The following is a 13,073-nucleotide window of genomic DNA, read 5'->3' as shown; positions in this document are numbered from 1 at the left end:
GCTGAACATTGTGCAATCATCAGCGAACATCCCCATTTCTGACCTTATGATGGAGGGAAGTGATTGATGAAGCAGCTGAAGATGGTTGGGCCTAGGACATTACCTTGAGGAACTCCTGAAGTGATGTTCTGGGACTGAGATGATTGACAACCACTGCCATCTTCCTTTGTGCTGAGTATTTCTCCAACTACTGGAGAGTTTTCCCCCTGATTCCCATTGACTCCAGTTTTGCTAGAGCTCCGTGGTGCCATATTCTGTCAAATGCTGCCTTGATGTCAAGGACAGTCAATGTCACCTCACCTCTTGAGTTCAGCTGTTTTGTCTATGTTTGGACCAGGGCTGTAATGAGGTCTGGAGCTGAGTGGCCCTGGCAGAACCCAAACTGAGTGTCAGTGAGCAGATTATTGCTGAGTAAGTGCTGCTTGATAACACTGTCAACAACACCTTCCATCAGTTTGCTGATGATCGATTGTGGACTGATGGGGTGGTAATTGACTGGACTGGACTGGATTGGATTTGTCCTGCTTTTTGTGGACAGGACATACCTGGGCAACTTTCCACATTGCTGGCTAGATGCCGGTGTTGTAGCTGTACTGGAACAGCTTGGCTAGGGACAAGGCCAGTTCTGGAGTACAGCTCCTCAGTACTATTGCTGGAATGTTGTCAGGGCCCAAAGCCTTTGGAGTATCCAATGCCTTCGGCTGTTTCTTGATATCACATGCAGTGAATTGGATTGGCTGAAGACTGATTTCGGTGATGCTGGGGACTTCAGGAGGCGGCCGAGATGGATCACCCACTCGGCCCTTCTGGCTGAAGAGGTTGCAGATGCTTCAGCCTTATCTTGTGCACTGATGTGCTGTGCTACCCCATCATTGAGGTTGGGATATTTGTAGAGCTTCCTCTCCTGTCAGTTGTTTAATTGTCCACCACCATTCACAATTGAATGTGGCAGGATTTCAGAGCTTAGATCTGATTGTTGGTTGTGGGATTGCATAGCTCCGTCCATTGCATGCTACTTCCACTGTTTGGCATGTAAGTAGTCCTGTGTTGTAGCTTCACCAGGTTGACACTTCATTTTTAGGTATGCTTGGTGCTCCTCCCTGCATGCCCTCCTGCACTTTTCATTGAGCCGGGGTTTATCTCCCATCCTTTGATGGTGATGGCAGAGTGGGGGATATGCCGGGCCATGAAGTTACAGATAGTGGTTGAATACAGTTCTGCTGCTGATGGCCCACAGTGCCTCATGGATGCCCAGCTTTGAGTTGTTAGATCTGTTCAAAATCTATCCCATTTAGCATGGTGGTAGTGCCACACAAAATGATGGAGGCTATCCTCAATGTGAAGACAGAACTTCGTCTCCACAAGGACTGTGCAGTGGTCAATCCTACCAACACTGTCATGGACAGTGCGACAGGTAGATTAGTGAGGATGAGGTCAAGTAGATTTTTCCCTCTTGTTGGCTCCCTCACCACCTGCCGCAGACCCAGTCTAGCAGCTATGTCCTTTAGGACTCGGCTAGCTTGGTCAGTAGTGGTGCTACTGAGCTGCTCTTGGTGATGGGCATCGAAGTCCTCCACCCAGAGTACATTCTTTGCCCTTGCTACCCTCAGTGCTTCTTCCAAGTGGTGTTGAACATGTAGGAATGCTCATTCATCAGCTGAAGGGGGGGTGGTGGTAGGTGGTAACCTTCTGGAAGTTTCTGTGCCCATGTTTGACCTGAGGCCATTTGATTTCATGCTGTCTGGAGTCGATGTTGAGGACTCCCAGGGCAATTCCCTCCCGACTATATACCACTGTGCCGCCACCTCTGCTGGGTCTGTCTTGCCGAAGGACAGGACATACCCGGGAATGGTCTGGGACATTATAAAATATGATTCCATGAGTATGACTGGGTCAGGATGTTGCTTGACTAGTCTGTGGGACAGCTCTCCCAATTTTGGTACAAGCCCTCGATGTTAGTAAGGAGAACCTTTCAGTGTCGACTGTGCTAGGTGTGCCATTGTCGTTTCCGGTGCCTAGGTCGATGCCGGGTGGTCCATCCCGTTTCATTCCTTTTAGAATGTTCTGTAGTGGTTTGGTACAACTGACTGGCTTGCTAGGCCTTTTCAGAGGGCGCTTAAGAGTCAACCACATTGCTGTGAGTCTGGAGTCACATGCAGGCCAGACCTGGTAAGGCCGGCAGATATCCTTCCCTCAAGGACATTAGCGAACCAGATGGGTTTTTATGACAATTTACAATGGTTTTGGTCACCATTACCGAGACTATCCTTTTTTAAATTCCAGATTTATTAATTGAATTTGAATTCCACCAGCTGCCACGGTGGGATTAATGCACAGCAGCTTGTTGTGATCTGGAATGCACTGCCTGAAAGGGTGTTGAAAGCTGATTCAGTAGTATCTTTCAAAAGGGAATTGGATAAATACTTGAAGGGAAAACATGACAAGGCTATGGGAAAAGAGCAAGGGAGTGGGACTAATTGGATAGCTCTTTCAGAGAACCAGCACAGGTGTGATGGACAGACTGGCCTCCTTCTGTGCTAGATTATTCTATGATTCTATTTAGCTTGAGCTAGTTTGCTTGAATTTTCTGGTAATTCGTTCCACAACAATATCTGCCAAAGCTGGAGAACTAATTGGTTTTTTAGTTGAGAAATACCTCAAGGAGTGCAAATAAGCAGCATACGAAGAGGACAAGAAAATAATACAAAATGATTATAAGGTGATTATAAACTTACTGGACTTTAAAAGGGTACTCTTTATCTGTAAGCATTTTTAAGCTTCAATTCACTAGTAAATTGGTACATTATGTCTGCTGGAGTGAACTGTTGACTGGAATTATTTGAAAAGTCAGATTTTGACTTGAGTTGCTTTAAGTTCCTTTCTAAAAAAAATTACAGTAACTCATTTATGATTTTGTTAAAAATGAGCTGAATTTCCATAGTATTAATTGGATTGATAAAATGATAACGTATAACTTGCAGTTAATGTACTTGTTTTGTAATGATTCCTACAACAGGCTGGTGTGGAGGACCCCAATTTTGCCCATCATTTGCTGATAGAGTTGACAAGAGCCTTCCTTGCTTATGCTGATAATGTTCGAGCTCAGGATTCAGCTGCTTATGCCATTCAGGTATGGAAACAGCTGCTTATCTGTGCAGACTTGGGAGATAGGTTTGTGTAATAACAAACCAGATTATCTTTAGAGAACATTAACTAACTACTTTCTGAAATTATTTTACAAAAGGAGCAGAGTAGAGTTCAGCGAACTAAGGTGGAAGAAAGAAACATAAATTATAACCAGCAATAAAAAACATAATCATGGTTAGGAGTCAATATGTTTTCATGGCTTGTAATGCATTTAACTACCAGCTGTGTTTACTAGATCAAATAGCTGGCACGCTGTGGCGTCAGCAAAGAGAATGCTTCAGCCTTGACCATGTCGCCCTTGGCTATCGAGAACTGTCTTATCTAGCAAACAAGTGCAGAACATAAACATAAAATAACAAATGGCTTGTAACCTTCAAATTGGTGATGTGTGCATTTTGTTTTGAGTAACCAGAAACTATTTATAAATTTCTTAATTTCTATTTTTGTCACTTTCCTTCTCCCCACCATCTCCCCTTGCCAAATTTCGCAAAGGTATTGATTCCTGGTAGAGTATGGTTCCACAAATCGATCATCGTTAGTATTTTGTCTGAGACGTGGGAGTGTTAGTGGTGGGATTTAGAGGAAGCGTCACAGTCAAGTCCTCTCCTGGTGTTCCCGTACATCCAATTTTCCAACGTATGTGTGGAGACCAAGTTATTGGGCTACGGGGAGAGCAGTTAGCAGAGATGTGATGAGTTGAACGGCCTCCTTCTACACAGCAAATATATAGGATTCATTGGATTAAGTCATTGGAACAATGCAAACTTTCTCCTTCCAGATGTGCTGAGGCAAATATACTACCTACTAGTCTAAGACCTACTAACCCAGCAGAGACCAGAGATCAAACTGAGAGGATCTGCTTTATGTGGTTCAGCTGCATGCTGCTTTTACCTACTGAGACTTCAGAGATCCAAAGAAACTGTATTGAATAAAATTATATGAATTTCATTGTTACTGGAAACTGGCATCTGGCTGATGATTTCGAGCAGAGTTATTGTAAATGGCATGGAGTTGAGGTGTTTGACTAGATATAATTTGCTGGACTTTCTGAAATTTGTGATTGTCATTTCTCTAGCTGGATGCTTGAATGTAACCCATGTTAGAGTTAAATTTTGCAGCTTTGAATCCCATTAGGAGGTATTTCTGTTTGGGCCAGTTGGGTTAAGAGTTACTTCTCTTTCAGTGGACCAAAGTGGGATTGTAATTGTCATCATCTCAACTGGTACCAGTATGATCAAATAATAGTTCTCAGAAAATGAAGCTGATGAAAATATGAGTACTTTGCTTAGTGAGGAATTACTTTTAACATTACATAGATTTTGGCAGTGCATCTCAAGTGTGATGACATTTTGCTAAAGGTTAATGAAATTGAACTTTCAGGAACTGCTACAGATATATAAATGTAAAGAAGGGAAAACTGATTGTCCAGGACGTAGGTTATGGAGGAGCTTTCCAGAGCATGTGCAAGAAATCCTGGAGCCTCATCTGAACACCAGGTCTGTAGAATTCTCTTGGCACTTTTCCAAACCATTTGGCTGAACTGAAGGTGTGTTTTGTTCAGTTGCAGTTTTTAGATATTGTTGCTTAGCAATGGACACTGGGAAAGAGCTTCACCCATACCAACCAAATGTGTTTCTAAAGGAAACTGACCTCCATAAATTAATCTCTATGTTTTTTCTTTCCTTCTCTTGAGAATTCCAGGTTGATCTCTTCACCAGACTGTTGTGATTCTGGAATTGATTTTGTAAGAACAGAATTGAATGCACATTGAGCTATTTAGAAAACACTTAGCAATACATTTAGTATTCTAGAACGAACGTTTAGTGTTCTAGCTATGTATCGTTTGGAAAAAATTGTATTTAAGGTGTGATTGTAAAATTTTAATACTGTAAAAGTATTTTCTTTTTGACTCCCCTCAACCCAACCCCCAGGAATATTGAGACCAATTGTTGCAGCACAAGGACAATTGCTAAGTTAATTTTTTATGTGTGTCTGTATGTGTTGGCAGAGTCCAACGGTGGATGTCAATTTCATTTAAATGGAATATCACTCATACTTTCACGAGTGAAAAATCAGCCCTTTCTGATATTGTTGCTCTGTCATTCACTGTGAGAATAAATCTTAATGGTAGGAGGGTGGGGTGGGGGTGGGGGAGCAGGAGACAGAGACAGATGTGTAGAGGTAGTGCAAAGGAAAATACTCAACGTATTCAAACTGCTGTTTCATTTATGAAAGGAAAGGCTATAATCAGCTATATTGTTCGTACTCACGAAATACAAGTGAAAAAAAAGTTAGGACTGTAGTCCATATTTGTTCGCTTACTTTCTGGTCCTTTTTTTTTTTGCCTTTTCATTTAGTTAGTGTTATGACCGAGGTGGGAGGAGTGCACTGTTAATTCAATTCCACTTCCACACAGGTGACAACATATCAATAAATTTTCCCACTTTCTGAAACAGCCAGTTAGATACTCTATTTGTCCCCAGAATAAAGCACACCAACCAGGTTGCTTTAATAAACAACAAAATTATCTGTTTATTATAAACCAAGTCTTAACCAACAATGAAGTAAATATATAAACAAATTGAGATATTAAAGCCCTGTATTATTATCCGAGCCCTCACACTCGCGTACGTCCAAAACCCGGTTAACTGAGAAAAAAAGGATTTCTGTTTACAGCTGTTTTAAAGGAATTTAAAAAAACTTTTACTGAAGAGAAGCGATGGAAGTCCTTTGTTTTGGTGAGGTTTCCCAAAGTCGAATAGTTGGCTGCCACTAGGAATCTTTCCAGGTGAGGTTGATGAACAGTCTGTTTGGGTAGGCATTCAAAGAAATTCAACTGCAGAAGGCTTCACATAGCTCTCCCATCTGGTGTGCAGCAACAGATGTTTTAGTCTTCACACATTCGATGCAAAGTCCTTTCTTAAAGGTGCAAGGTTTCTGCAACTATTCAGGGTTTCTTCAAAAATGCAGGAGGCAGCAATACAACTCATAAAAGCTTTTGCTTTTCCAGAGCAGGGATTCTTTAAAGATAGGTAATAGTTATCTGTTTTTTCTTCTGACCTCCTGGCAGGTCCATATGCAGATTCCAACTGCCTCTTTAGTCCAAAACCAACTGTTTTTTTTAACAGTTCAAAATGAAACCAGAACAGTTTTCCAGGTAAGTCTCATGCTAAACATAAATTCTCGCTTGTCACAACAAATAATAGCTCTTAAGTCAAACCCCCGTTGGTGTTTACTTGAAATCACAGGTTTTCCAGTACTTGTTTACTGGTCAACCCTTTTTTTAAAAACACCGAAAGGTCAGCCTCTTCAGTTTAAATATATAGATTCCAAGTTTTAACAAAAATATATGGAAATTCCGTACCTGTAGCCACTCATTTGCACCCAGTCTTTCCTGCGCTTCAACAGACCACTCTGGAATTTGTGACACTTGTTGGTGCTATTCTCTGTCATAAAAGGTGCTGAGGCAACCTTCTTCCAGGCTCTCAATGTAAATTTATAGGTAGCCACCAGGTGGAGTTTGCAGGTGGCTCTGGTTTACTTACCTTGTGATACTTTTTCTCTGTCTTTGTGAGGAATCCCTTTTTTTGCTCACTGCCTACAGCCGAAATCCACTTTTAAATGTAATTGATCAATGATGTATTTTGAGTGATGAAATAAGTTCTCCCAATAACTTCTAAAAAGGTTTCACAGTAAGATTGTCATTGAAAATTAATCTGCAAATATTGAGATGCACAGGTTTTAAACAAAAGACAATTGTTTTGCTTTTAAAGGTATAAAAGTTCTCAGAAGACTTGCAATTGGGTTGACATCAATAAGCCATTTTATCTTAGTAAACATGGCAGAAAGTTTGCAGAGTGGTCAGCAACATGGGCAGGATACCTTACAACCAAGGTGAGCATATTGATGAGATTGGAGTAAGAAAAGGCTATTCAGGGCATTTATCTAGCTTGTTATTTAAATCTACATATAAGGCTCATTTATATAACACCATGTAGTTCACTCATGTAATATTTTCTGCAAATATAGATGCTAGAGCCTTTATTGTTGCTGAATTAAAGTAAGGAGCAGTTCCAATACAATGTAAATGTCAGGGCTGTCACCTCATGTTTTGTACATCCATGCTTGTCTTGCATAATAACAAAGGTTGTGTTACTACTGAAATTAACTTGATTTGTTCCAATAGGGCCAAAAAGTCTTCAAACAGCCTGAGATAATATTGAACTGTGGAATCATTCTGGGATTAATGACTTAGGAGCCATGGTTTGGAGGAAAAAAAAGCATTGATTTAAGCTTTCTCATTAACTCGATATGAAAATGTTCCTATTGTAGTCTGTGACGCCTCCTCCCCACCGTCAAACCCCCCCCACCCCTTGCCACCGCATCTTTTGTGTTTGATAGTAGCACATTGCAACCCATCTTAAAGTTTAAACATGCATCATAAATTGTTTACCTGTAATGACTGTTCAGTGACTTCAAAAATTAATGATTCAAACTTGAACCTGTAGAAAGAGACTATATGTTTTATCTGAAGTTAATTCCAGAAATTGCTTTTTTCTTTAAAGGTGTCAGTCCTTTTCGCTGCAGATTTGATATTTGTTTAGGTAAATATCCTATTGTGTGTTTTTCAGGTTCGACATGAGCTAGCCAGAAAAGTCTTTGACTGTTGCAGTTTTATTACGAAACATGACTTTAAAGTGACAATCTATCTGCTACCTCATATTCTAGTCTATGTTTTGCTTGGATGTGATGAAGAGGATCAACGTGAAGTAAGAAGCCAGTAATTATATTAAATTGCCTTTAGTTAATGTATATTTAACAGATAATGCTTCATAATGATCTCAGCCTGGTTTTGCTTTTACAAGAGCCATACCAGTAAAACATTATGGGTTGAATTTTACCAGCCCCTCGACTGGTAAATGGGTCATGGGGCGGCGCAGTGGTTAGCACCGCAGCCTCACACCTCCAGCGACCCGGGTTCAATTCTGGGTACTGCCTGTGTGGAGTTTGCAAGTTCTCCCTGTGTCTGCGTGGGTTTCCTCCGGGTGCTCCGGTTTCCTCCCACAAGCCAAAAGACTTGCAGGTTGATAGGTAAATTGGCCATTATACATTGCCCCTAGTATAGGTAGGTGGTAGGGGAATATAGGGACAGGTGAGGATGTAGTAGGAATATGGGATTAGTGTAGGATTAGTATAAATGGGTGGTTAATGGTCGGCACAGACTCGGTGGGCCGAAGGGCCTGTTTCAGTGCTGTATCTCTAAATCTAAAAATCTAATGGCAGGGAGGCCCGTAAAATGTTAGCAGGAGCAGCCCACCATGACCCACAACGCCGAGAAGGCCCTGCTGGATATTAGTGGCGGTGAGGCCTTGGTGTGGCACCCCCTGCTGCTTGGCGGCAGGGCCTTCATTAAAATATTTAAATGAGCATTAATAAAATTCTAAGTAACTTACTTGCCGACGGCAGCTGTCCCATGCCGATATTACGGCCAACCGGCCGCGACTCGCGCGCCTTCGGAATTCCGTTGGAGTTCTGAGGCGAGACACTGGTGGGTAGGGGGAAGGAATAAAATAATCAGGGTGGGGGAGCGGGGAAAACACTTTTTATTGGGTGTGGGGATGGTGGGAAGGGCTTGAAGGGTAAATGTTAAGAGGTTGGGGGGTGAAGTGCGGGTTGGGAATAAAGTTCCTTTTGATGATGCCCCGTAAACAAACATAGGGGAGGCTGCGAAAGGCCCTCCAGTATTTATTTACTTTTTTTATACATACTGCTGCACAGTATAACTTTAAATATTAAAATTTCTCCTATGGGCTTGCAGCTCTTTAAAAATGGTGGTGGCACCTGCGCAGTGGCCCTCTATGTCATCGGGGGCGGCCATTCTGCCCCCTCCATTTAAATCAGCACCCGTGTGTAATATCACGGGGGCTGTGCTGCGGTACATCCGTGTCAGAAGGCGGCGCGCTGATAAAGTTCAGCCCAATATATTAGTCAGCAGGTTCTATGTTGAGAAGAGAAAGAAAAGATAGTTCTTATCAAACATTATTAGATTTCAACGTAAAGGTTGGCCATGCTCTGGGAGCTAACCCAAAGTGTACTCATTCAGCACCCTCTTCCTTGTTTTAGTGTATAAAAATGCAGTGAAAATTTGACCTGGATCAGTTAACAGTTCAATATCCAGACTGGAAAAAAACTAAGTACATTACATAATTACATTATTCCATGCAAAAAAGATTCCAAATCTTAAATTTAAGGAAATGGGTAGTAAAAGATGGGCTGGGATGTATTTACAAAAACAGTATAACAATTTTTAAAGTTTTTAATAAAAAGAAAATTCGCTGAACATAAAACTAGGGTGAATAAAGTTAGAGTCATGGAGTCATTTATGGCAAAGAAGGAGGCCATTTGGCCCATCGAGTCCATGCCGACTCTCCACTCCCCGGCTTGATCCCCGTAGCCCTGCAAGTCTATTTCTTTCAGGTGGCCATCCAATTTCCTCTTGAAGTCATTGATCGCCTGTGCTTCCACCACCCTTGTGGGCAGTGATTCCACTCACTGTGTAAAAATAAAAGTGCTTCTTCATATTCCCCCTGCATATTTTGCCCAAAACTTTCAATCTGTGTCCCCTAGTCCTTTGAAGTGTTTAAAATGTATTTTAAATTAAAATTATATTTTAATTGTTTGTTTTAGTCCTGGAGGGTAAAGATGACAAAATAAAGATTTTCACCGGGTGCTCCGGTTTCCTCCCACAGCCAAAGACTTGCAGGTTGATAGGTAAATTGGCCATTATAAAATTGCCCCTAGTATAGGTAGGTGGTAGGGGGATATAGGGAAGGTGGGGATGTGGTAGGAATATGGGATTAGTGTGGGATTAGTATAAATGGGGTGGTTGATGGTCGGCACAGACTCGGTGGGCCAAAGGGCCTGTTTCAGTGCTGTATCTCTAAAATAAATAAAAATAAAATAAAAGCTGCTTCTAACATTGCAGCAATCTTATTACTAATTAGTTGGATCAAAAGTTATGAAACCGTCCAAGTCAGAGACTCTTATTTTCTTGAATCTATTGGCAGTCTCGGAGTTAAAATGTTGAGCACAAAAAACTACTGGTCAGTATTGAGTTTAGCTTCAATCTTATCAAACCCTGTGCTGAAAGATTTAATTGGTTGAGTTAGCTGAAAGTGGACTGTAAATATTTCTTGTGGAGGAATTTTTTTTATTTCTTCTGCAGGTGTATTCGGAGATGATGGCTGTCCTAAAGCATGATGAGTCTTGGGATAGGAGGTTGCAGGACAGTGCGTCAGACCTGAGTCAGTTGAGTACGCAGACTGTTTTCTCCATGTTGGATCATCTTGCACAGTGGTCCAGGCACAAATTACAGGCTCTTAGCTCTGAGAAAAGTGCTGGCAGATCCAGCAAGGACAGAGGGGGCCCTAATGGTGAGTCTCTGAAAGTAACACAGTTCTGATAGTTGAATAGGAACTATATCTACCTGTGTGAGACATATCTGTAGCCATTTCAAAATGAAAACTGCACTTACCCATTTAAAAAATAAGTTGTGTTACTTTCTGGTAAACGATTGCAGATGATCACTTTATTAACTTGCAGCAGTTATAATTACTATAGCGTTGTACCTCCACAGCTTTCTGGCTGTGATGCCCACTCGACAATGATTAGTTGCCAAAAATTAGTGAGGAAATAAAGCTGCTTCAACAAAGTCCAAAACGTGCAGTTTTAAAAAAAAAGGCTACATGCATATGATTTTTATGCAGTAATCTTATTTCAGAGTTTAGATGACTATTGTCCCTTTATCTGAACCTCTGTATGAGATTATATGTATGTAGTCACTCCCACATATATGATATTCTCTGTGGGAATATGCACACTAAAACAATAGTTTGTGTTAGTTGATGTTATCTGTCCAACAAACATACACCGTTATTTAGTTTTAACATCCTGTGTTCAGTACTGACGTAGTTTCAAGCTCTTGTTAACTGTTATGCAGTGCTAGATAGAAAATGACTGTTGAATTGCATTGTGCCATTATATTGGGCAAGTCTGTTCTGGTTGTCACTTCACAGTTGAATGTTATCGGTATGATGTGATTCCTCAGTAAGAGATTTATGTTGTGATTTTTTTTCATTTTTGAAAAGTTACTAATGCATTGTTGCTCACTCTGTTTCAAATTCTAATCTTAAAAACCAGCCATAATGTCAGAGAGAAATTTTCAAATCTGGATTCTCCCAAAACTAAAAACTTGTTCCCAAACTCTCAAAATCCGATTAAGATTTTATTATAAATCTTCAACAAGCTTCACACTACAATGAATCTCTTTTGTAGCTACCTTGTTGAGAGCTGAATGTTTTGCATGGGTTTACATTTTCACTTTTTGAATTTTTGACTGAAATTAGTTTAGTGTACAGTCGTGAAAGTTATAAGAGCTACCATTTATCAATATAACATTCCAACACTTCTGAATGCTGGTTAAATTCAGTGGCTAGTATCAGCAATGTTCTTCCTGCTACTGAGCATGCTTGATGCTTCATCATTACTTAAGAAATTTCTGTCATATGATCATCAGCTAACTGGTACATAAATATAAATCTATTATATGTCTCTTGCCTTGGGAGAAGGACAGAAGTGGGTTGGACCAAGATTTTTTTAAATCATGCATCACTGATGGGAGATTAGTGTTGTCATAAGGACTCTGGTGTGGCAGCTATTGCTTCATGAAGAAGAGCAACATTAATGAGGAGGTGCAGTATGCAGACTTGGTCAATCCCACTATTGATTGATGTATGTTACGAAAAACAATTGACTAGTGCAGTGAAGTTGACTGAAAGACATACAAGTTCTTTATGCAAATTCTGTGGCAATGACATTGAAGATGTGCTGTACACTATTTTCTCATGTACAAAATGCAATTACAATAAAATGCAGTTGCCTACCATGAAGCTGTATGTTTTGTTGCAGTTTCAAGCTCAGAATACAAAGAGTATAAAAACGTCACCTCTTTTCTGGACCTCATACCCCAGGATGCTCTTGCTGTAGCTTCTTTTCGATCCAAGGCTTATACTCGAGCAGTGATGCACTTTGAGTCCTTCATCACAGAAAAGAAAGAGAACATTCAGCAACACCTTGGATTTTTGCAGGTCCAATGAGTAGATAAGTAGTAGAAATTTCCAAAATGATCTTTACTTGAGAAATCTGGAAATAAGTCTTCTGTTTCATGAAACATCAGAGATTCAAAAACGTCTCTTCTAATCTTATGATGACATAAAAAACATAATGTACATTCCAACGCTCTATGTACAGTGAGATTCTATGATCTCTGATCGAACATTGTTTATGGTTTTATTATCTTTTAAGGAACTGTAATTCTCTTATAACTCACCCCTCACTGTCGTGCATTGTTCCTTTAATAACATTATCAGTGGTCTCTGTTTAATACAAAATGGTGTGACATGCATTTATTGTATGATTCTCAAAGGCAACCTTAATGAACAGATGCAGTGTGTAGAGAAGGTTAACCGCATATTAGATTCATGTGTAATGACAACAACAACAAAAAAAACACTCGTGTGGTAAAGTTGATAAGCCATACAAGTTCTTTATGAAACAGTATGCATTTTTAAAATTCCAATTACAGAAGCTATACGCAGCAATGCATGAGCCAGATGGAGTAGCTGGAGTTAGTGCAATCCGTAAAGGAGAGCGATCTCTCAGAGAGCAAATTCTGGAACATGAGAGCAGTGGACTGCTGAGAGATGCCACAGCTTGCTATGACAGGGCTATTCAGTTGGAACCTGATGAGGTAAATGTCAAAGAAAACTAATCCAAAATAGATTAATGTAAACCGTGAGACACACTTGATTTTTTGATACAAAACTGAAATCAGAATTTTCATTGAAACATTGATTTGTGTAGATCGG

At 40.4% G+C, this 13,073-nt stretch overlaps 1 protein-coding gene across 4 annotated transcripts in view; it reads left to right on the top strand.

The window, feature by feature from the left end:
- The window catches only part of atr (ATR serine/threonine kinase), a 118,791-nt gene that overhangs the window by 67,081 nt on the left and 38,637 nt on the right, over positions 1–13,073 (top strand). For all 4 annotated transcript variants that reach the window (XM_068042581.1, XM_068042582.1, XM_068042583.1 and 1 more), the window contains 7 exons: positions 3,017–3,130; positions 4,528–4,643; positions 6,921–7,041; positions 7,779–7,916; positions 10,373–10,580; positions 12,115–12,293; positions 12,791–12,955. In XM_068042581.1, the coding sequence (XP_067898682.1) occupies positions 3,017–3,130; positions 4,528–4,643; positions 6,921–7,041; positions 7,779–7,916; positions 10,373–10,580; positions 12,115–12,293; positions 12,791–12,955 (1,041 nt within the window). The remainder of the gene's footprint in view (positions 1–3,016; positions 3,131–4,527; positions 4,644–6,920; positions 7,042–7,778; positions 7,917–10,372; positions 10,581–12,114; positions 12,294–12,790; positions 12,956–13,073) is intronic.

The sequence above is a fragment of the Heterodontus francisci genome, chromosome 11 (genome assembly GCF_036365525.1).
Source record: "Heterodontus francisci isolate sHetFra1 chromosome 11, sHetFra1.hap1, whole genome shotgun sequence".
Classification (NCBI taxonomy): Eukaryota; Metazoa; Chordata; class Chondrichthyes; order Heterodontiformes; family Heterodontidae; genus Heterodontus; species Heterodontus francisci.
This window is presented reverse-complemented; position numbering and strand designations above follow the sequence as displayed.